The sequence below is a fragment of the Girardinichthys multiradiatus genome, chromosome 3 (assembly GCF_021462225.1).
Source record: "Girardinichthys multiradiatus isolate DD_20200921_A chromosome 3, DD_fGirMul_XY1, whole genome shotgun sequence".
Taxonomy (NCBI): domain Eukaryota; kingdom Metazoa; phylum Chordata; class Actinopteri; order Cyprinodontiformes; family Goodeidae; genus Girardinichthys; species Girardinichthys multiradiatus.
In genome coordinates, this window is record NC_061796.1 from 34,620,854 (window position 1) to 34,646,691 (window position 25,838).

At 38.7% G+C, this 25,838-nt stretch overlaps 1 protein-coding gene across 2 annotated transcripts in view; it reads left to right on the forward strand.

Annotated features, from left to right (window-relative positions):
* iglon5 (IgLON family member 5) overlaps positions 1 to 19,166 on the forward strand; it is a 198,676-nt gene extending 179,510 nt beyond the window's left edge. For both annotated transcript variants that reach the window (XM_047361422.1, XM_047361421.1), the window contains exons 5-8: positions 6,435 to 6,566; positions 6,829 to 6,949; positions 10,926 to 11,077; positions 15,093 to 19,166. In XM_047361422.1, the coding sequence (XP_047217378.1) occupies positions 6,435 to 6,566; positions 6,829 to 6,949; positions 10,926 to 11,077; positions 15,093 to 15,196 (509 nt within the window). In that variant the 3' untranslated portion in view covers positions 15,197 to 19,166. The remainder of the gene's footprint in view (positions 1 to 6,434; positions 6,567 to 6,828; positions 6,950 to 10,925; positions 11,078 to 15,092) is intronic.
* Positions 19,167 to 25,838: the final 6,672 nt, after the last annotated feature.

Genomic DNA, 25,838 nt, shown 5'->3' on the forward strand with positions numbered 1-25,838 from the left:
GCAAGGCACTGTATATATACAAAATGCAGAAACAACAGAGGTCAGGTTGAGGTCTGCACAAAACAAACCTTTTGCAAGAAATGTTCAAGGCTGCCTTTTTCAGCACAGAAGGGGTTAGCTTTCATTTACCCATACCACCCTAAAAAACTAATTTCATAGAGGAGCCACCAAAAGAAAAGCCTTCCTTGAAAATCAAGTATGTAAATTTGAAAGTTCACATTTAAATACTGTAAAATATCAACAGGAAAAGCATCAGAGAGATCTCAAGGAAGCACAAAAAGCTCAGACACAGCACATTTTTGCAGTTAAAATGGGATCATATCTTTCAAGCAAGAATGGAAGGATTGGGCTATATAAAGCATCAACAAGATGTGATGCCTACCAAAACTGGGTATCATATAGCATGACTATGAAATGAAGGAGCATGTCAAAAAGCAATGTTGACACATGTCATCCATAACTGTATACCTTGTAAAACAGACCAGCTCATACCTGCCTCCATGGCAGCAGACGTGGGATGTGTGTATTGCTCTTTAGTTCGGCACAGTACAGGTTAATGCCTGACCTTGGTTTTTATATTTTACTTTATCGCTGGTAATTACACTCTTCTTTGTTTGGCTTTAGTTATAAAATACCTCATGGTTTCCACTAGTAACCTTAGTACATCAATGCACCTTGAACTGTGGGCAGTTACCTCAAGCAAAGTCTTATTTACTGTTCACAGAAGGACATGTGAGAAAACACTAGATATTTTGATTCAGTTTTTTCTGAAAAAAAACTTTGCATGGATTCTCTTATCCTAATAGCAGGCTTATCTTGCTTGTTGCATGTTTCCTAAGCTTACTGCCATTTAGACTTTTAATATTAATGATTGCATACTCATAGACACCAAAAACAGCATTTATTTTAGTTTTATATAAAACCCACTGCTCTGTTTATTTAATTGCCCTTGGGGATGAATACAGTTTTCTGAATCTGAATTAACATGTGGCAGCAAGACAAATTAGAATTTATAATTCTGACACACTAATGATAAATGATAGATGCAGTCTTAAAGGTCCTTCAACAACAATTACAAACAAGAGCTATGGCTTTGTAAAACCTTTTTTTTCTTAGGGAAATAAAATGGCTCCAGCTTTGTCTCATCTTTCTCTTATAAGTAATTTTAATACATATGTACCAGCAATCTTATGCAGTACATTTTGCATCAGTTAAATATGTAAAGGTGAAGACTGAGATCAATACCCTCTCACTTTTCTTAAAGCAGTATTTTCAACAAGATAATGATGTATCTTAATTATCGTTCCTTAATAAATCTGCCGGTGTCCACCACCTGGTTCAGGGATTGCCGCCGCGACAGGCACCACAGACCTTACGGTCGCAGCTATGGGCAGCAGCTTCGACAATAGATGCGGAGAACATGGTCATCTCGGACTCTATGTCTCCAACATCCCAGAAGGTGGAAGTTGAAATACATCCCTGGCCGAGGGCTCTGCCAAACATTCCCAGCAGACCCTTACTATGCGCTTGTGCCTGCCAAGTCTGTCCAGGTTTCTCCTCTTCCAGCGGATCCAACTCACCACCAGGTGGTGATCAGTGGACACCTCAGCCCCTCTCTTCACCCGAGTGTCCAAAACATGCGGCCAAAGATCTGACAATATTACAACAAAGTCAATCATGGACCTCCTGCCTAGGTTGTCCTGGTGCCAAGTGCACTGATGGACAATCCGTGACTAGCACAGAAGTTCGATAACGAAACACCACTTGGATTCAGATCGGGGAGGCCTTTCCTCCCGATCACGCCTCTCCAGGTGTCACTGTCATTTCCCACGTGGGCGTTGAGGTCCCCCAGCAGAACAATGGAGTTCCCGGGAGGGGCACTATCCAGCACTCCCGACAGGGACGCCTTAGACCTAAATCCTGATAAAAACCATTGGGCCGACCTGAAGGGAACAGCACACAGGAGAGGACTGATCTAGAAAGACTGTGCAAAAAGGAATGGCCAAATACAGGGGTTGGACAATGAAACTGAAACACCTGTCATTTTAGTGTGGGAGGTTTCATGGCTAAATTGGACCAGCCTGGTAGCCAGTCTTCATTGATTGCACATTGCACCAGTAAGAGCAGAGTGTGAAGGTTCAGTTAGCAGGGTAAGAGCACAGTTTTGCTCAAAATATTGAAATGCACACAACATTATGGGTGACATACCAGAGTTCAAAAGAGGACAAATTGTTGGTGCACGTCTTGCTGGCGCATCTCTGACCAAGACAGCAAGTCTTTGTGATGTATCAAGAGCCACGGTATCCAGGGTAATGTCAGCATACCACCAAGAAGGACGAACCACATCCAACAGGATTAACTGTGGACGCAAGAGGAAGCTGTCTGAAAGGGATGTTTGGGTGCTAACCTGGATTGTATCCAAAAAACATAAAACCACGGCTGCCCAAATCACGGCAGAATTAAATGTTCACCTCAACTCTCCTGTTTCCACCAGAACTGTCCGTCGGGAGCTCCACAGGGTCAATATACATGGCCGGGCTGCTATAGCCAAACCTTTGGTCACTCATGCAAATGCCAAACGTCGGTTTTAATGGTGCAAGGAGTGCACATCTTGGGCTGTGGACAATGTGAAACATGTATTGTTCTCTGATCAGTCCACCTTTACTGTTTTCCCCACATCCGGGAGAGTTACGGTGTGGAGAAGTCCCAAAGAAGCGTACCACCCAGACTGTTGCATGCCCAGAGTGAAGCATGGGGGTGGATCAGTGATGGTTTGGGCTGCCATGTCATGGCATTCCCTTGGCCCAATACTTGTGCTAGATGGTCGCGTCACTGCCAAGAACTACCGAACCATTCTTGAGGACCATGTGCATCCAATGGTTCAAACATTGTATCTTGAAGGCGGTGCCGTGTATCAGGATGACAATGCACCAATACACACAGCAAGACTGGTGAAAGATTGGTTTGATGAACATTAAAGTGAAGTTGAACATCTACCATGGCCTGCACAGTCACCAGATCTAAATATTATTGAGCCACTTTGGGGTGTTTTGGAGGAGCGAGTCAGGAAACGTTTTCCTCCACCAGTATAACATAGTGACCTGGCCACTATCCTGCAAGAAGAATGGCTTAAAATCCCTCTGACCACTGTGCAGGACTTGTATATGTCATTCCCAAGATGAATTGATGCTGTATTGGCCGCAAAAGGAGGCCCTACACCATACTAATAAGTTATTGTGGTCTAAAACCAGGTGTTTCAGTTTCATTGTCCAACCCCTGTATATCTCTCTGTTTTTATTCCAACTCTAAAATAATATAGGAAAGGACTAAGAGCTGTCCTGTTGACAGAAGCTCTAGCATCACTTCCATTGACCATCAAATTGCACTAAATTGTAATTCCGAAAATAAATTTGCTGAATTGAAACACAGCAATTTGGAAAAAACTCCTGTTTTTCAATAATATGTTTTTGCGCTAGGATGAGGTGTTTTTCTGGCCTTATCAACATTGCTGTGTTTCACAAAACTGCAATGCAAAAACTTTATTTCGCCTTACATGAGTCACATGATCAATAACTGGATGTTATTACTGGAGAAAAAGACGAAAAAGATGACAGAAAATAGTAGGAGGGGGATGTTATCGCATGAACAAACTTATTTACTTATGATTTTAATAGCATTTCTTATTTATTAGAAAAACAACAATTGCAAATATGTGATTTTTTCCACATTAGTAGAATGTCTACAAAGTTTTGTGTACATTTGTAATGAAAACGCAGCTAGTGTGTGCCAATTATTGACAGTAAGGGTGTTAATAATTGTGTCAACAGGGATTTTTTTTAAACATTTATTTCTGTGAATCTTTTCCCCCACTGAAAAAATGTACTTAACTAAAAGGCTGAGTTTTTCAAAAAGTGTTCAGTGTAATATTTTACAATTGCAATAAAAAAGTAATTTACTTTAGAAACTATTTACACATTTTTACTAGTGGTGCCAAAAAATCAGATCAGCACTGTAGTTCCAAGTACCAAAAAACGAAACACAAACATGCATTTCCACCCTTTTACAGTTCCTAGTAAAATTCTTTTCAGTCTCTCCATTATTCTCTTTTTCAGCCTAACTTCAGACCTCTTTGTCGTTACTGTAGTTTTTGTAATGGAATCGGATCAGAGGAGCCCAGAAATCAAGCACCCTGAAGATCCACTCAGGCTTTCAGTGCCGCAGAAGAAATAGAGCACCATTTCACTGCCGGGGAAAGCCAAGAATCCTGATCCTTTTTCCCATGTTTTTTCATTCACACTCCCCCCCCCTTTCTATCTCCTCCAAGGTGGAATCCAATTATCTCTGGTGGTCAGGAGTTAGCCTCCTTCAAAAGCCTTAAGTGGTTGATGGAGCTGTATTTTACTGACCATTGTAGGAGTGCCAGAGGCCGTTTCTGCTAAGATATGATCTCCCGCCAAAGTGCAAAGAAGTGTGCAAGGCAGGTTTGCAGATCTCAGGGGATGGAGTAAGAGAGGGCTGTCATATTACATCATACAGTCTGTAGGAGCTGTCGATGAAATGTCAGTGAAAAAACCAACCATTTCAAAAACCCGACTTGACACCTCACTGCTTTCCTCTGTGTGCCATTTTTCCATCTTACTTATCTTTCATCTCTGCATCTTCTTTCCACGGTTGCATATTATCAGTCTTTTTGTCTGCAATGCACAATCTAGCACCTGATTACTCTTGTGTGTTATTTCATTTGTCATCTTTATTTCTTACAATTCATCTGTTAATGTCATTAGTGTGCAGTGAGTATAAGTAATCTACATGTCTCCTATTAAAATACCAGTTTCACTTATTTGTTTTTTTAATGTAAAAAGTTTGGAAAAAAAAAAGAGTAATTTTCTAACTTTTTCCACCTTTAATGTCTCAAATAAAAATGCATACATTTTTTTTTTTTTCAGGGTAAAAAAATAACAGCTAAAGAACTAAAGTAATATGGGTACATAAATGCGCATACTTTTAAACTAATACATTTTTAACCACATTTGGATTTTAATACCAGACGTTTTCAGGTAGGACTCAATCAGCATGGCACATCTTGACTTGATGATATTTGCCCAGCCATTGGAGAAACTCTGTCACATAAGGCCCACAGTGTACAGCTTTTTCACTAATGGAATGAGTAAATAACATTGCACTCAACCGACCGCAACACTTAGCGCCTGCCTGGGATCTCTTGGGTGGCACATTCAGCCGTCATCGCGTCAACGTTTGCTGCTCAGCCATGATGGATCGTCTCCAGCTCAGTAGCCGCACTAATAATCCTCCAGTATAATCTTCAATTAGAGGCGCAGAGCTAATCTCTGACAGGAATAATCGTGGCGTTTAGTGTTATTTTGGTGTGTATGTGTGTGTGTCTCTGTTGTCCTTAAATTCCCTGCTGCAGATCTGTTCATGATGAGAGCTGAAGGTCTACATGCTGACAGTAGTTTTTTTGTTTTGTTTGTTATCCTTAGAGGGGTGTTCAAATGGAAAAAAGTATGCAACAATTTATTAGCTGGATTTTCTAGCTAGCTGTTAGATTATATGTTATGCTGTTACACAGTCTGACTTCTTAAATTGGTTAAAGAGGAGGAAAAATAGGCCTGATGGTTTTAGAGGTTGAGAGACAGATGGCTGCTAAGGCTCACTGGAAGGAACGAGTGCATCGTCAGTCTCGTCCTTTGTTTTTTCCTGCCTCTGACACCGTCGAGCCAACGAAATCCCTTCCCCTCACATGAAGGAGCAATAACTCGCAGTCTATTCCCTCGACTCTCCACCTTTGAAGAGATGTTCGACGCCTGAGGAAAAGTGCTAGACTGACTAATTTGGTTTTAGCTGCACCTGGGAGTTTGTCAACATCAAATAACAGCCAAATATTCCTCTCACCATGTAATGTGGTGAATTAGCTGTTACACCCCAGCTCATCCAGTTTTTTGTTGGAATATGGCCAGTATCCCCTGGCATTTCAAAAGTTATCGTGCCATTTATGTCAGAGAGTGTTGGTTTTTCTGCACGATCCACTGCAGGTATTTTCTTTTTGTTGTTAAACCAGCTGCTGGCAAAAACTGCAATAAGATCAATTTTTCTTGATTACAAATGTTTCATTTGTGTCCCTTTTGATAAATTCAATATCATCATACACCACCATTTCATCATGTCGTTATGGCTTTAATTATCATGATATTGATTTCCACCACATCCCATATCTTTCTACATCAGTATTGCCTGGCAGAATTGAATGATGCTTCATTTGCAGTTATTTGCATGTTGGCCTTCTGCATGCTCTTAAACTGTCTTAAACTGGAAGGACCTATGCTGTACCTTAAGTAGTGAGCTATAAATCTGCACATTGAGTCACCTTGTACTTGATGTATAGTGACCTTTGACTTTACCCTTTCTGTAATTAGATGGGCTGGTGAGCGAGGGAGAGTTCTTGGACATCACGGAGATCAAGAGGCAGCAGGCTGAGGACTATGAATGCATCACCCACAATGGCGTGGCTCCACCTGACCAGCAAAAGGTCAGAGTCACGGTAAACTGTAAGTACCCCCCTGTTTGCAGGACACAAAAGCCCAGTGGTCATAATTCAGCTCAACCTCATGTGCATAATTATGCATTAATAATATATGTTAATGTTTCGAATGCATTAGTTTGTACACATTTTAATCTCATTCTCTGTAGGCATTTTTCAAAATGTATGCAACCCCTATTAGACCTCACTTGGCTATTCAGTAAAGGCCAGTGTATACTAATTACTGAACCAACTCTTGCTGATTTTATTTTCCTGATTTTCCTCACCAGACCCTCCAATGATCACAGACATGAAGAACATGCCTGCAAACCTGGGGAAGACAGCTATCTTGAGATGCGATGCAATGGCAGTTCCACCAGCCACATTTGAATGGTACAGAGAAGATCATAGGTAAGACTGCCAAAGTTTACAGGGATTGCAGATCAGGGTTGTTGAAATTATTTTATTATGACCACATTAAGCCATTGGATAAACTTTTAGAACCTACTTGGTTGCATTTTAATAAATACTCTTCATAACCGGACCCAAGTTTTGACCCGTAATTCTTTTTCACAAGGGAACTGTGGTAACATCGATCCACACTTTAGGTCTGTTATGAAAATGTGTAAAAACAAACTATTTGAAGCTTTGTTTGCACTTGAAAGGAAAGCACTTCACAACTTGTATATCTAGTAGAATTAGAGTGGCCCAAAGTCTCACCACATACAATGCCTTGCATTCTTTTTCATGCTGTTGCATATAACAAGCATAAACTTTATATAATGTATATATTTATATATTACAATTATATATTTTTTTTTTTGCATTTGTATTCACCATCCTTGAGACAATACTCTGTAGAGCCCCGTTTCACTGCATTTACAGCTGTTAGTTTATTGGCATGTTCGTCAACCAGCTTTACATATCTGTAGGCTGAGATTTATGCTCATTTTTCTTGGCAAAATAACTCAACCTTAGTCAGACTGGATGGAGAGTGTCCAAAAACAGCAATTACATGTCTGGCCACAGATTCTCAAATGGATTTAGGTCATATCTAGACCGTGTCATTCTAACTTGGTTGAATCTACCATTTCATTGTAACGCTGACTGTATGTTTAAAGTTGTCCAAGGTTGTTGAAGGTGAAGTTCTGTGCCAGTCTGAAGTATTTTGGCCTAACAGCGATTTACTTTTGGAGGATTGCCCTATATTTTAGCCCCATCTATCTCCTCATTTACCCTGAGCATTTATGACTCTGTTGAAGGCATGATGCTGTCATCACCACACTTGGGGATAGCGTGTTCAGGTTGATGTGCTGTGTTAGTTTTCTATGGGCATAAAAGTAACATTTTTGTCTCATCTGACCAGAGTCCCTTCCTCCACGTTGTAAGTTGAGCTGATGGCACATTCTCTCTCCTGAGCTGTGGATCTCTGCAGCTCCTCCAGAGTTATCGTGAGCATCTTGGCTGCTCCTTTGATTAGTTCTCTCCTTGCCGAGCCGGTCAGTTTAGATGAATAGTCATGTATTGATTGCCATATTCCTTTTACATTGAGATGAAGGACAGAGCAGAGAGATGTCCAAAGCTTGAGGTATTGTTTTACAACCCAACCTAAACCTCTCCACAACTGTTTCCCTGACCTGGCTAGTGTGTTCCTTGGTCTTTAAAAGGCAAATTATTTATTAATGTTCTCTAACAAACCTCTACGGCCTTCACAGAACATCTGTATCTATGCAGAGTGGCTCAAGTGGTAGGGGTTCATCCTGCAACTGGTGGGTTCGAACCCCCCACTCCGTCTGTCTCTTCAGACATTTCACCCGCCTTGGCTGCTGATGGTGGTCAGCAGTGGCACTGACTCTGAGAGAGAGAAACAGGAAGGCACACTTGAAGGACTCATATTGGTTGCTACGTGTTTAGACTTAAATAACTTTGAATAGTAGTCTTGTTTTTGAAAGATATGAGCTGATTCTGATAAGAATAAGTTGTTTTTGCCCAAAAAAATGCAGTTAGTCGTCGAAAGGAAGGCTTACCTATACAGATAGATATTTCAAAATAAACTCTGGAAACCGAGATGTCAAGCAGACCCAATACTGGTCGGGTCATTCTGTAAGTAAACAGAGTTTTTAGAGTCTCAATCTGGAAGTGTCATGACCTGTAGGAGTTTCTTTTGCTGGTATTTTGAGTATTTCTACATTGTTTACTTTGTTCCTTAGGTCTTGCCTTCTTTAGTTCTTTTCTTTATGCTTGTAGTTGTTAGGTGTTTTTCTTATTATCATTTTTTTTTACTACTGCCCTGGACTTGTGTTCCAGCTCATCTGTGTCATTAAGCCTCCCTCCATCAGTTGCTCTATATTCTCCCTGCCACAGCTGCTCCAAATTTCATCAGATTAGCTGTCTAGTTCATTGGTCATTTCTCCACCCTGCCTTTGTATTTAAACTCACTGGATTTTATTGCTCACTGTGGGATTCTACTGTTTGCCTGTCTGTTCATGCCTGGCTCATTGCCTGAGCCTCTGCCTATGCACCTATGTCCTGTTTTTTCCTTTCTAAATTTACCAGTTCATTTATTATTAAATATTTTAACTCACCCAAGTTCCTATTTGCACTTTGGTCCTGCAAGAAATCGCCAACACTGAAAGGAACTTAAAAAGACTAAACATGCTTGAGAAAAACTTTGTATTCAGATGTGAAATGTGTGGTAAAACTGTGTAGCATTTAAATAAGGTTTGCTTATCAAGAATGTCTAAAAGCTCAGTTGTTCTGTCTCAGTGTTGATTTCTTTCTGGAGTCTGCTGTTCGGAGACGTGCTGTGTGTTTTTACTCAGCAGCCATCTCTGAAAAATGTGACTTTAAAGGTTGTGTTTTTTGTAATAAGTAAAATGGCACATTTCGCCATATAAAAGTCAGGAGCTTGAGAATGCTTTTGTCTAACGTTTCTCAGAATGATTTGTTACTAATTCCCCAAAGGAGAAGAACAGATTCCACAATCTTCTATATTTTTCTACAAAAAATTTTTATTTTCCAGTCTTCCTCTTAGAACACAGACCTTAAGTAATCAATTTACGCATTTTGTGCTTTAAAAATGTTTAAACAATGAAACCATCCACTCTCAGACGGTAATCTTATTGCTGTAAATGAAACTCTATACAAGGTCTATGAGGCCCTATGAGGCATGGTCAACTGCATTATAATGAAACATAAGGAGGAAACATAGGAGTTTTAATTTGAATACAATCTTCTTAATAATGGCAAAAGTACAGTGTTTGAGAAAAGTATTCATACGCCTTGAACTTTTTCACATTTTTTATTACAATACAACCAGATTTTATGTGATAGACCATGATAAAGTAGCACCTAATGGTTATTATAAATAAAAATATTTTTTTACTCTGAAGATTTTTCTGCCCCATTTACTGTGATAGCCTTAAAAAACTATGACTAACAGACTAGTCAACCGACTGCCTTCAAAGTCCCACAAATTAGTAACTGGGTCTACCTGTTTCCAATCTGATCTCAATATAAATACAGTTGTTCTGTGAAGGTTTGTTCAGAAGCTTGTTGGAGAACATTAGTAAACAAACATACTAGACAAGGCAGGGATAAGGTGGGAAGAGTATGGCACAAATGCAAACCTAGCATAAAAAGTAGCTAAAAGGCCCATGGTCACTGTGGAGGAGCTGCAGAGATCCACAGCTCTGTTGAGAATCTGTCAACATGACACTTATTAGTTGTTGGGGTGGCGAGAAGAAAGCCATTGCTGAAAAAGTGCCAGAAGTAGTCTAAAGTCAAGTGCAAGTGTAGACGAAGCTGCTCCCATCAATAGAGTCCAAAAGTGAACCCTATTGGCCTACATGCAAAATGCTACATGTGGCAGAAACCTAACAAGCCTCTCTCATTGCAAAATACGGTGGTGGGAGCATAATGCTGTGGGGATGCTTTTCTTTAACTGGGTCAGGAAAGCAGTCAAAATTGCTGACACACACCTTGCTTTAGCGTGTACTGCTAACAAAAATTTTATTTATATTAAATGTAGTTATATTATAAGTACAAATCAGTAGAACTGAATCAAAGAACATAGATGGAGTGGTGTATTTTGGCATCAGTTAAAGTATTGTGTACTAATAGAAAGAACGCTTTTGTAAGAAGGAGCAGTAAAATGGGCTTCTTTAAATGCCTTTGTTGTTACAGTGAGATTAATGTTGGTACAAAGTAAGACAATGATTAGAGGGAGCTAATCTGCAAACCTGTCAAATGATAGACTGGGCAATGTACAGTATTCCTCTCTGCAGACTGAGTCAGGAGGTGTGATGTTATGATGTGTTTTCTATCTGTGTCTCTAAAAAACTTAATCGCTCCACTTCTTGTCTTTGTTTTTGCACACATAACCCAGGCCAGTAGAGAATGACAACACCTTGAGGATCAAAAACGAGAAGACGCGCTCGCTGTTGCTGTTCACCAACGTGACAGAGAAGCATTTTGGCAACTACACTTGCTTCGCTTCAAACCGTCTGGGTGCTTCCAACGCCAGTATGCTGCTGTTTCGTAAGTTATCACACACATCTCACACACCTGTGTGTACAAGTGCATTGATTTTTGTTCCCAAATATGCTCACATTTATCTTTTGGGACTATCTGGAGTTAGACAGGACTGTCTGCTGCAAAAATATTCTAAATCTGTTTTTGCTCTGCATACTGCACAGCCTTCATTCAGCCTTTTCACTCCGTCCTTCTTCCCATTTACGATATTCTCCGCCCCATTTAAGCTTTGCTTGCCTATATTACAGCCTCTTTCTCTTTTTGTGCGCTCACACTCTACCCTGCCATCGCTCGTCTGTTCGCACACCCGCCTGTACACACAGACTGTCGCTCTGTTCTGTCCTGTTACCCGAGAAGTTGTCATTTCTCTCAGAGCCCAATTCACATTAACTGTCCCCAATGAGCGATTTCCTACCCTTCCATTTCCCATCACCCTCCCTTTAGTGCATTTGGCATTACCATCTCAAGTGAGTCCTTCATCTATCCCTTTTCTTCTTCCATTCCTTTCCCCATTATCTCGTCCAGTCTCCCTTCAATGACTCACTGCTCTGCCAGACCCATACATCTTTCTGCTGTCTTTTTTCACCAACGCAGTTACTTCTGTCAGCCTGTCTCTCCGTCATCTGTCCTTCTGCCTCCTTTTCCCTCCTAATCTTCTCCTGCCATCATTAGAACACAACAAACCTGCTACTTTACTCAATCAGCTATGAAAAATCGGACCATAATTTGAACCCTTTTGTGGTATTTGTGTTCATATTCTGTCCCTCGCTGTCATCACCTCACCCTACTTTCCTGCTACTGTACCTCTTTTTTTTTACCATTTTAAGGGTACCACATGCAATATTTTAACACCAGCAGCCCTCAATCATGTCACAATTGGAACATTATTAAAATTACTCTGTTAGTGACTACATTGCGTAGGCCATTGGCAGTCACTGGTAGCTTTCACCTTTCATTCACACAGTACAGCATAAAATACCTGCTTTTATCAATATGAACTCTAAAACAAGTTCAAATAGGAAGACAGAAGGTTAATTAGGGGTTTTACAGTTAGCCATTTAAGCGTTATCCAGCCCTCTAGCTCAGATAACATGTTACTAGTGATATAATAAATAATCACTGGCTTTTTCAAGACAAATACACACACATTACACTAAACAGGGGCTTTGTGTGAAGGTTTTCAGGGTTACACCAGACACTGGGACCAAGAGAGTTTTTTATGTGAGATTTGCTAGTACTTATGGCCACTCTGTTTTAACCTCTGCTGCCATAAATAGTTAGTATTTGCGATTCTCTTTGGGTTATCTAAGACATCTTTTAAACATTTGTGTTTTACTTTTTTTTCTTTTAGAGTTTAAGTGAACCAAATATAGACCACAGTTTGATGTCACATAAATTACAGCATGTAAAGCATTGTGTTGTTAGAAGGCCGGGCTTCCTCTCCTTCCATTGAACCGAAGCCTGGTTATCAAAATCAGGGTGCAAGGTTTTAAGTGCAAAAAATGTGTCTTTGAACTTTAAAGTCTCCTTAACAAGAGGTTTATACCTTCACTCGAGACTTACTCTTACTAACTATTCTAATTTTGAACAGTAGACACTACAGATAAAAATCTGCTTTTATTTAATGATTGGTAGTAAATGGAGAATCTACAGAGGAAGTGCTATCCTAATATTGACCAGATTGACACAAATACTCACCACCTAAAACAATTATTAAATCAACAATGTAGCCCAAGCCCAATATAAACAGAAAATAATTATTATTACTTATCAACCTTTTAATATCAATTTAGTGGAACCAAAACAAAAAACTAGCTTTTAAGAATACTGCTAGTCTTGGACTCATTAAAGAGCTGAACTTGAACCACTCCAAATCTTTCAAAACTATTGTCAATCCATCACTGTTTGTTACGCCATTTTACTTGATAACCAGAAGTCACCATCAACTGGAATAAAAATACAACAATCCAGAATCTACATTTATATAAGTGCAACAGGGAAAGCAAATCAAGAATAAAAACAAAACTTATATTTAAAACATTAATATAACTATACTTATCAATTGGTTATGTTCTTTTTGTATCAGTAAGTATAACCCTACATGCCAGTGCATGCCATTAGATCATGTTATACATTTTTGTTTTAAACCTTTGCACAATTACCATGATACTGTGAAATTATAGTATTTTTACTCAAGATTGCTATTCTCTGAGAAGTTTATGTCGGACCAGGCCTACTTTTATTAATAGATAGCTAAGTCTTGTATGATGGACATCCCCTACATAATGATTTCAGACAACTTCACAATTATATCAAGTCAAAATCATCAAGAAAACAAGTTTAGCTGGGTGATCAGCTCTGAAGTTCTTCTTGCCTCCAACTGAGCTAACCAGCCAAACAGCTTTGCAGTGGTCAGCTGCATGTTTGTAGAGTTTTTATTTTTGCTGTATGTCTGACTCAGCATTGATCACATACTGTTAGGTTTATATCAGATTAACCAAGACACCCCCACATTAACCCCATCTGAGCTGGAATATAAATAATTCCTGTATCAGACGGTGTGCAATGCACTAATTATTGAACACTTCTGAGCTGGATGGAATGGGCTTGCTTATTCAAATGATGATCGCTGAGATACACTGACACCCATGTATTAGAAAAATAAAGTTTGAACAGTGAAGATCCACTCATGAGTCTCACAAACCACCAAATGGACCATTAAATTCCAACACATTTACATGTTTCATTGACAAAATTATATAGATACACATCAGTGGATTGAATTGATGTTTATTTATTCTGATCCACATACAGTAACATATAGTCACTCATGAGAAGGTTTATCACTGTTCCACGTTTTCTCCTAGTTGTGGATGATGGCTCACACTTCCCAAAGCCTTTGAAATAGTTTTGTCTTTCCAGAATGACAGATGTCAGTCACTTTGTTTTTTCATGAATTTCTTTATATTGGGGCAGTGTTGCTTTTTGAGTTTGTTTAGCCTGCTTCATGTTGTCAGACAGGTTCTGTTGAAGTGTTTTTGTGATTTTACAAGTCAGTCAATAATCATTGGTTTAGATACCTTTTTTTCTTCTAATAAGTTTATGTATTAGTTATCTTTGTCTGGTTATGGAGACATTGATAGTGTATAAGGCCTCAGTGGGATAACTAAAATTGCCACAGGACAATCAGTGTCGGTATTTTTTGACCGATGTCAAATGAGTGTTATTTGACGAGTCACAATAAAAGCCCTGATAGTGTTCACACATGCTTTCATAACACAGGATTCAGCATGTTCAGGTTATTAAATCAGGACATTAATGTCACCTTTATGTGTCTGATGTGTCGAACACAAATGCACCAAAGTGATATTAATGACTGCTGCGCCTAATCATTGTTATCAAATGTCATTTAATAAAGCAACAAGTAAAAATCATAATCTCGTTGGTTTTAAGCTTTACAATGCGAGAGATTTGAGTGATGGATGGAGCCATCTGTAGTTTCTCCCTGTGCAACATGTGCTTGTCAAGATTTTTTAAAAAAACATGAAAACCTAATAGATTAGAATTTGTGCAAGCCTGCTATTTATAGTCTAACATGATAGATATGTTCATATTTTTGCATTACAAGTGCACTAAAATGTCAATTATTCTGCACATTTGATGAAGCTCTGCTGGAAATTCTTGTTACATTTAGTTGCCATGTTTCAGTCAGTGACATATACAGAGAGGAAATTGGATACCTGGTTTTATCATTTAATAAATCAGCAGATAGTCAAAAGCTAGAAAAAAATGTATTTTTACTATGAATCAGATTACAAATCGATATGCATTAAGTCATGTGTGAAAAATCTCAGAATCTAGATGTAAATTGTGGTGGATGTGAGCGCTACTGATGTGGAGATTCTGTCCTTCAGAGTGTAAAAACTCATTTTCTATACGATAGTAACTTTGCTTTTTTTTTTCTTTTTCTCCCTCACCCCTCTCAATTTTCTCTTTTTCAATCTCCTATTCTTTTATCCAGGACCAGGAGCTCTCCAGGGGCGAGGGGCCGGTTTACATGCTAGAATGAGAGCCAGCCTGTGCGTTTGGGTTTCCCTCGCTGCTGTTCTTCTGGTGAAAGTGTGAAGCTCTGTTTGTTGGACTCGTCCTCAAACGTTCCCTGAAAGCCCCATTTCTTCCTCTGCTCCCTCTGTCTCTCCTCCCTCCCTCCTCTCAACGGAAGGAAAACGGAAATGAAATTCTTTAATTACGAACCCATCACTGTGAACAAAAAGAATATGCATTATTTCAGGAGCCATTGAATCACTGCATCAAACACGACTACTCCCTTGAACCCCTCCCCTACACAGCCTCAATTCGATTATGAATTCAACTTTGTCACAATATCCCTTTCTTCTGTTTCTCTTTCACGCATACAATTTGTCCTTTTAGCCTTGCAGACTCGTCTGACTTGGTACTTCCCTTCTCCACCCTTTGTTTTCCCCCATTACTCACACTGAGGTGAGGTTGATGGAAAGTGTATATTAACGACCACGGCGACAAATAAGAAAATAGATAATCTAACAACTGTATGGTCATTTATGTAAGATAAAACACAGACTATTGACTGACCAACAATGTTTGCCTTATGGAAATAATACATGAAATCACAATATTTTGGTGGTTATTTATGGAAATGATAGTTATGATGTGATACTGGCTGTCATGTGAAATTTCACCCTATGATCACACACTTAAACCAAGTGACAACACTTGTATGTTTTTTTATTTTACCAGTGTAGCAGTGAAGCTGCTATGAATGATGTCAAAATGTATAAAAAAAAAAGGATGGGTGGTGATGGCGTCAGTCAGTCCCCTTCATGTAATTCGGGGAGGTTTATACTAAGTTTTCGCATGTAGCCCTCACTACCCAGACCTTTTTTAAGCCCCCCCACCCTCCTTGCCTCTCTGTTAAAAGTGCTTTGTCTAGTTGCCCTTCATATTGCTGTAGTGTTCCCAGCTGTGCGTCGCCCCCACAACCATTGTCCTCCCGCTTTTCATTCCTGCACTGTAAATAAACGCAGTACAGAGGCCATGCTGGCGACATCAGGTTGCCCCTCACAAGATCTTCTGTAAGCCTTGACTACACTTAAGTCTTCTGAAGCAGCAAGAGACTGTCTATTGACAAAAAATATCTTCTGTTTCAAAGCTTCTGCTCCATCCTCTTTGTCGCTTGTTGATAGCATGTACTGGTTAGAGATGTTCCCGTTGTGAGTCCATATGCTCCCTGCACTGTGTCTGCTTTTTCTCTGCAAGGTTAGCTGCTTTTACTTTTTTGGTGTTAATACTACTACTACTTCTGATGATGATGATGATGATGATGTTAATAAGTATTTGAATAACTCTAAATAGTAATTCCATGTAAGGAAAAAAAAATGAACAAAATATGATGGTAAGTTGTGCGTGGGGGAAAAAAAGACACGTTTTCTACTTTGCTCACACACATCGAATGACTTCAATGAAGATAAAAAAAAAACAGAACAAAAAAATGTGTAAAGTTTTTGAAGTGATGTGGTCTATTTTGTCATGGCAAGCTTTTTAAAATCACATTTGAAACAGTTCGATGGGGTCATTTCATTCAGGCCCTGAAGCGGTGGCTGGTGATGTAATTTATAATTTGGAACAGTTTATGTATTTGACTTTTCTGTCATGCTTTTAACTGCATCAAACACACATTTACAGCACATCTGTCCGCTTGTCTTGGTGTGTCCTTTACCGACCAGCTAGATAAATGATTTGGATCCATGTCGGTCCCTGGCTATGGCTGTAAGTCAGTTCTTGTTCTGCCAGACCACGGGGAGATAAAGATGTAATTAGCCATTACCTGTGGCTGGCTAAGCGAAGGAGCCCGGGCTCCACCTGTCCTTTCCATCGCTCAGTTATGGCCCCTATAAATCAAGCTCAACGCTGCCACTGACAGGAATCCTCTTCAAGGACAAATCTCACCTTAGTGCACCACTATTCCCTCCAGTGTGTACCTGTGACAAAAAAAAAACCCTGTACAGCACAAACAGTGAGAGGAAATCCCGTATTTGATCATGGCTGCACCCATTTATTTTGTTCAGCTCACATTCAAAGACTATATGCAAATTTGCCATAGCAAGTGCGCACCGAGGGATGAGGTTACCCCAGCTGAACCCTGACTCCTAAAACACAACAGGGGAATTACTCAATACTGAATCAAATGTGTGAATGTGTTTTTGTGTTGTTTCTTTTGGGTTTTTTTTTTTCTTTTTCAAATCAGCAATAACCCCTAAGTTTACTGTGCAAGAGATTTCCATCATGGTCAAATCTGTGGTGTAATTTCAGAAATGATCTGCCATTAATAAGCTCTATCAAAAGTCTGTTGTTGTACTTTTACTGTGTACAGTCCTCTGAAATGATTGTGAAGCTCCGTTTAAATGGCCCTTAATCTAGAAAACTACATGTCGTTTCCTCTGCGATGTATTTGGGTGTTAAAGAACACATTTTGTGCATGCAACTACTTGCTCCCAAAACAATGATGGATTCCATTTCAAGCACAATAGCAGGTTGTTTGTTCTGTAAATCTTTTATTGCCATATTTTCAAACCCTTATTGCCTTTTATTACATTTTTATTTTATTTAGATTAACATATTGTCCCATGTCAGCTTTCCACTGAGGGTTTTTAGTGGTCCTTAACATCTGTATGTACATAATCTGTTGTTGATAAAGATAAAATGAAGATATAAAAAACTGTGGACAAAAAAACAACATACTGTCATGTTTGTCAGCGTGTGTTTGAAAATAGCATGTCAGTATTTGTGTGGGTGAATTTTGAAAAAATATATATAATTGTGTCTGTTATGTTCATGTTTAATGGTGAAAGGTCTTAAAAGGGGTATTGGTTGAAAACTGATTCAAAGCAATTGTATAGTCAGTTTTTTCATTGTACCATAGTACATCTCTCTTTACAAGTTATTTGGCTTCACAACTTGGAAACCTAACTTGACTTACTTTAAATTTTTTTCAGTTCTCCGTTGATTCAAATAGGAATTTGTTACCATTCTTCTAGATTTTTAAGTCATTTTACCACATTTACCCGGATACATTGGATTTAAGAAGTAAGAAACTAAGGTGTCATTAGCGGGTGATATCTTGCAGGAGTGACATTTAGTCATGCCAACAGCAAGTGGCTGTTTTGATATCTTTCAGTTGGAGAGTTTGACTTTTTACGGCACTAGTGGCCTTTATTTTTCTAATTATTTCAACAATAAAGGTGTAGAGAAAGCTTTTAAAAATAAACGCTTTGGAAAAGTTATGAGCAGTTGAAATATTTGAGTAGATAATTTTTTGAACATCTTAGTTTGGAAAAACAGAGATTATGGCTCCAATCCTCATTTCTCCCATGCTAAAACAATTTTAATCATTAACATTTCATGCCATTTTGAATTTATAAATCCCTACACCGCTGTCACATTTACTATAAACTCTGCAGTTATTTTCATTGAAGATCAAGGTTTGCAGTCCATTAACCAAAATGCTCCATGGGAAATAATAGTTGGAAAATAGAATGTCTGAAGTAAGGCCAAATCAGACTTAGATCTGATGTCTTGCTGTGGATCACTCTCTGAATGTTTTAGTGTAGTAAAACAGGGATTATGCAAAGCTAACAGCTAGTACCAAAGGCAGTTTTGACACCTTTCAACTGGCTAGTTTGGATTTTTCTGGACTGTCTTGAGACGAACAGTCATTATCTTGCAGGAGAGTTCTCTGCATGTCCTATTTCAGGCGAAACTGTAGAATTAGCTATTCATTGTGTGAATTAGAATTCATAAACTTTTACACTCCTGACATCTTTATTTTATTTATTGACACCAGAGATCTGGGAGGTTTGTGGGCTATCGGCCAAAATGTTTTAATCCCGTACTGGAAAGAGAAACGTGTTAAGAATGCTTCGCAAGACTAACTGGTGGATAAAGTAACAAAGTATAAAAATCAATAATCAAATCATTGTTTGTTGTTGCTTTTACACCACAAGAAGTCATAAAATCTTTGGGACTAGAGTTGTTTTGCCAATAAAGTGTTTTCACATCCTCCTGGTGAGTATGAATTGACGCATGGTCTGTGCTAAATCTCCCCATTGGTGGCCCCACTTCACACCCAAAAAGTTAAGCACAAAACAAAGTAATTTGCTCTTGAAATTACCTCCCTGTGATTAGGCATTAGTGCAACATTTCTTTCTGTTTCTACAAAATACTAAGTGCTCAAACCGTCTTTATAGCATCCAGTTTCAGATAAAACCTAAACCATTACTAAAACCCTTGCTTAACTTGAGGTGGCCACTCCTTTAGGTAGAGATCTTTGTTGTTTTTTTTTTGCAAACCTATAATTTAATATTTATTATCAATGTGTGAGCAACAGATTGATGACAACGGGTCTTTCTGTTGCATTTTGTCATAAATGTAATTCTATATACCCAAGCTTAGGGCTTTGCTTAAAGCCATACATGATTCACACTAGTATCATGACATGCAGAGATGGTTGTGGCTGGAAGAAGATCCCTGGGGTGTAAAATTTTAGGGCAGATGAAGTTCCTTCTGAGAAAGAAACCAGTCTAATGGTCCTGTGGGATGATACCCTGACAATACAAATCCAAAAGTTCAAAGCCAGAGAGAGATGCAATGACGCTAACCAGACAGTGAACTCTTCATTGAGAGGAAGAAGACAGACAGGCATTTAGATTGCATTTCCAAACTTGAGCACTGGGTGTCCCCCAGGGGAGGATGTAGCACGTTCTATTTATGGTTGCACCATGTAATATGAACATCATTAACATAGCCTTGATCACAAATGCAGTCTGGCCTATTTGGAGTAAATAACACCCCAACTGGGTTGCAATGAGTTTACAGTGATATAAACAAGACAATTCTTCAGTCCCTAATTACATTCGGCGTACCCTGATGAGAAAGTGTTGATTGGCTCCTGTAGCTGAAGGTTATGATGATCTAGTTACTGAGTCATTCTTAATAAGAGGCCTTGTTGTTTAGAGATCGCAAAACTTCAGCCGGTTTACAGTATGTAGCATGTTAATGCACTTTAAAATCTGTACTTTGGTTCTTTCACTTGTCTCATAAAGGTTTAGTCAAAGAATTTTAAATGAATGGATTAGTTTGATATTTATTTATTTATGTGGCATATCTTTAACATTGTAGAAAATGGATTAGAAAGTATTCAGAGGAATCTGCTTTTTACAAAAAGGGTTAAGTAATTAAGCTCTTAATACAAGTACTGTACTAAATACAAGTACTGTACTAAAATAATATATTTAACTGTAGAAAAGTTAATGTAGTGTAGGTTTAGCTGGAACAACCTTAATATAATATGTTGTTTAATATATGGCAGTAGGCTTAGACCACAGCCCTTCTTACAGCAGCTTTACTGCAAATACTGGAATAGACTTTCAATCCTCAACACAATAGTTAATCAATACATTTGACTGAACAGCTTTGAAATAGAGCAATATCGCCGCAGCCTCAGAAACTCGATTGATCAAGTGTCTATAACCCAGCCTTAGAGCAGAGAGCATAATTCATCATGCCTGACACAAGACACCCCTAATTGCACTTCGATTTTAGGCCCTTCTCTAAAACTATTTGGGCAAGCTGTAATGTCAGCTTGGTAAACTCTGTACTCAGAAGCACGAGTCACATCCAGGGAAATAATTAATCATTAGTTTCCCCTTTCAATTCAATTCAGCCTTGTATTTTTATTGTTTGTTTTGGTACATGACATTCCTGTAACAATGCATGTGCAATTTAGTGACAGGATCACTGCTATACAGACTTACATTTAGCTATTATGTCTATATGGAGAAACCATGCGCAGGAACAATAAATTATGTGTACGAGATTAGTTTAATTTGTGAGATATAGCAGGGCCTCACAGCAACTAGAGGCAAACCAAAAGGATATGCTACACCAGAGTGATAATTGGATATGAATCAATATCATTATTCTAAATCCCCTGCTCATGTCCTTTACTGCAAAGCACGCCTAATTCCCATATATTATCCCAATCATCCATTGTTTACCAGCTATCCCGTGGCCCATTCAGCTCTCGTGGGCAAAGTCAGTGTTGCAAGTTTATTAAGGCGCAATACAGTTTCATTACAGCAGCTAATGTATGCACCAGTATGGATGACTGGGTGGATACAGACGGACGGACAGACGGACGGGCAGATAGAGAGAGAGAGAGAGAGAGAGAGAGAGAGAGATAGAGAGATAGAGAGATAGAGAGATAGAGAGATAGAGAGATAGATAGATAGATAGATAGATAGATAGATAGATAGATAGATAGATAGATAGATAGATAGATAGATAGATAGATAGATAGATAGATAGATAGATAGATAGATAGATAGATAGATAGATAGATAGATAGATAGATAGATAGATAGATAGATAGATAGATAGATAGATAGATAGATAGATAGATAGATAGATAGATAGATAGATAGATAGATAGATAGATAGATAGATAGATAGATAGATAGATAGATAGATAGATAGATAGATAGATATGTGGCTACAGATGCAATCTTGTCAATCACTCCCCGCTCTATGAGCAGAAGCATCTGTCTAATTAACAGCATGCCGTACTCCACTGGCTGGGCAACAAGAAAATTCATGCGGGCCGCACATCATAAAGCAGGAATCTCACCCACCACGTCTTTCCTAGTCATTAAGTCGCCCACCTCGCATCATTAACATAGAGAGTGTACCATTACTTGGCCTCTGTGAATAACCGTCCCACGCTCTGCGTTTGCTTGTCAATCAACCGATGGGTAAATATTGGTTGCAGCACAAGGACTGACAGGGAGAAAAAAAAATAGATATTTTTTCACAACTGGTATTTTTGTGCTTATTAATATTACATTTATGCTACAGTTCTGTTGCAAACCAAGCTAATGTGAAGTCACAGCTGCAGGATAATATGACAGAATCTGGGATACGTGAGAAGATAGTATAGGGGCTGTGTGTCTCCGAAAGGAAATTACTGCTGGGAATAAAAAGAGAAAAATGTCCAATTGGAAACTAATAACAAATTTTACTTGAGGAGTCCCACTGTGTATAATTGCTGGAATAAACTGAATAAGTGTGGAATGTAAAACCCATCTCTCCTCGTTCCTCTCATTGCCCATTTCTCTATACACACATTCTTTGGTTCATGGGTTTTACCATCCGGGTTCTGTTTTGTTTTGCAGGATCTGCCGCCCCTCTTTCCTACAGGTACACCCACTTTTTTGCTTTTTATAGAGATGTATTGTGTATAAACTAGCACAAGTGCTGAAGTGATGCATGTTTAAATATGCATTATCCATTAGAAATTTCAAGGGCCTCATATGTGCGCAGTATGTGTGCATCTGTGTGCTTGTGTTCTCTCTAAGCTCCGCTGGGCAGGTTGTTTGTTTCTTTCATAACATACACCTGGAATGCAAGTTTTTATTACATTCCTAGAGATCTTATCAATGTAAACACTTAAGACAGATTGAAAGGAACAAAACATTTGTTTTCCATCCTGAAAGGTGTTGCTCTGTGCTCTAAAATTATGATTGTATGTTTTTTATTTAGCTGCGGATCTTGTCTTTTTTTAACCTTTATTTTATTGCTGTTGGTATTTTTTTCCTTTTTTTTCAAAATCCACAAAGTGGAAAATGATATCAAGTGGAGGGAGACAAAAAATAAAACAGTTTTGTTTTTAACAGACCAGTTTTGAGTGGTTTATTGCTGAAAATGGGGCCGCGTGTGTGTGATTCAAAGCAAAGTGAGGTCAGCTGGTTGCTTTACCTTGTTTTTGGCTTCCTGCTGTGATAAAACGTCTCTGCTTTTGGAGTGTAAGCAAGATTGTTTTTGAGGTGTTGTTGTCATTGTTTTTGTTTTTTTCTTTGCTTAAAGAAATATCTGACGTGTGGTTTATTAGTACTCTTTCATTTCGGGCTTGCATCAATTTGTTAACCAAAAACAACAATCTGTTGTGAAGTTATTGATTGACTCAGCCATCATCATTCATTTTTGATGTAAAAATTATAGCTGTCACTGCATGTGTGGTGTTCATTTCCTTTCCAGACTATTTAATTAATTAATTTGCTTTAAATAAATAGCTATTGTCCTGGCTAAAGGTCACTCTCCAACCCATTTTTAAGAATTTTACAGCTGAAATCTATACAGATTATTATCAGCACTTTAATTAATCAACATACCTGTTTTAAAGGCGTCAATATCAGTACACTGTTGTTAGCCTGGTGGGAATATCTCGAAATTAATAGGCCTTCAATTCTTCCATACAGGTGAACAGCCATCTGGAACAACCTAGGCATCCTGAAAACTAGAGGAGCTCTTAACATTTCAACATGGAACTGTAAAGGAAAAAAAATCATCAGAGGACATATTTGATGGAAAATGAGAAGAGAAGAGAAGAGAAGAGAAGAGAAGAGAAGAGAAGAGAAGAGAAGAGAAGAGAAGAGAAGAGAAGAGAAGAGAAGAGAAGAGAAGAGAAGAGAAGAGAAGAGAAGAGAAGAGAAGAGAAGAGAAGAGAAGAGAAGAGAAGAGAAGAGAAGAGAAGAGAAGAGAAGAGAATATGGACTTTATTAATCTCACAATGGAGATATTACCTTATTACAGCAGATCTTTGTAACACACAAGTAGGTTGCAGATAGTTAGGAAAACGTGCAAAGTAGAACAAGGTAAATGTGCAAAAACAAGTAGTAATAATAGAATAAAATAAAAGAAAAATAACTTATGTGCAAAAAATAAAAAGCAGAGGTGATTTTGCTAAAGTGACACTGATTGCAGGTATTTGCAAATGAAGAGGATATCACATGACTTATTATACAGTAGAACTGAACAGTCTGACAGCGGTGGGGATGGAGGACCTGCGGGAGCGCTCCTTCCTGCACAGAGGGTGTCTCAGTCAGCCACTGAAGGAAGTTGCTCAGCTCCTCTACAGTCTGGTGCAGTGGGTGAGAGGTTACGTCCATGATGGGTGTGAGCTTGGCTAACATCCTCCTCTCACCCACCACCTCCACAGAGTCAAGGTGGCAGCCCAGAACAGAGCTGGCCCTCCTTACCAGCTTGTTCAGTCTCTTACTGTCCTGCTCTTTGATGCCTGGGACCAAGCAGATGACAGCAAAGAGGATGGCAGAGGCTACCACATAATCATAAAATGTCCTGAGCAAAGGCCTGCACACTGAAGGACCTCAGTATCCTCAGAAGATGAAGGAGACTCAGGCCTTTCTCCTACAGGGCGTAGGTGTTATGGAACCAGTCCAGTTTATTGTTGAGGTGAACACCCAGATACTTAAAACTGGCCACAACTTTTAATGTTTTACAAGATTCATTAGGCATTTCAAAAATAAATATTCAATATTACCTGCTAAAATCCATTATCCTGTCCAAATGTACAATTTAGCAAACTCCTCTAGTAATAACTAGCTCCCTTAAACTCCAACCCCCAAAGTTACATATATAAAACTTTCAGAATTATATTTAACAGTTTCACTTCCTATTAGTAAATGGAATGTTGATTTAGGTTGATTTAGCGATTAGAGTAAAATTTGCACAAACAAATTACCCAAAATGCCAACATTCAGCTTATACAATACAAAATTCTACATTGAAAGCATTGCACAGGACAAAAGATGTTCCAAATAGGTTTCTCAAGCGTAACAAAACAAAAAAGTAATTGTCCTTCTTGCATGTTATATGCACCTGCACCTCTCCACTTTTGACGTTATTTAGAAATTATGTTGTTAAATAAATAGGGCATAAAATCTTTTGATAATTGACTCAGGAATATGCCAAGGGCTCAGAACTTTAGAACTGGGATGTTTTTTTGTTTAAGTATTTCTGCATGTTCTGTATACTGTGTTTATGATTATTGTCAGGAATATTCTTTAATTTTCCTGTTATGTTTATCTTCCTAATAGTGGAATATTGAAAGCATTTTTTGGTTCTGTTAAACTGTATAAGCTGTATATGTTTAATAAACAAAAAAATGTTTGGATAATGGTAAACCACAAAGGCTCTTGCAGCCTCTAACACAGTAGTGTCCAAACCCGGTCCCCAAGGGTCAATGTCCTGCATGTTTTACTTATTAGCTTGTCTTAGTACACATGAATTAAAGGAATGGGTAGTTCATGTGCTGGTCATCTTCTACACTGCCATCATTCAGTCTGTCCTGTCTTCATCCATCTCAGTGTGGTTTGGCTCATCCACAAAACAGGACAGGTCCAGACTGCAACGAATGCAACCAGGACTTATACAGGTCTAGGGTAAGGAAAAGAGCTGGTACAATCTCTGCAGACGTCACACACCTGCCTTCAGGCCGTCACTACAGAGCGCTGTTTACTAAAACCAGCCGCCACAGAGACAGTTTCTTCCCCCAGGCTGTTTCTCTGATGAACATTTAATAGAGTACCAAACAACTGCATACTGAAGTTGCAAATGCACCTTTGCATATATGTATATATATTTAAGGACATAAAGATATATGCATAAATATATCTTATAAAACTTTTTAAAAAACCCAGAGAGCAAAGTGTCCCGGAGTCAAATTCCTTGTTTGTATGTATGAATTTGGCAATAAAGCTGATTCTGATTCTGATATGTTCCTGGATAACTTGTTAACATGCTGATGAGCTAGTTAAGCCATTGAAATGCATTGTGTTGGAGCAGAAACATATCTAAGACATGCAGGTCACCAATCCTT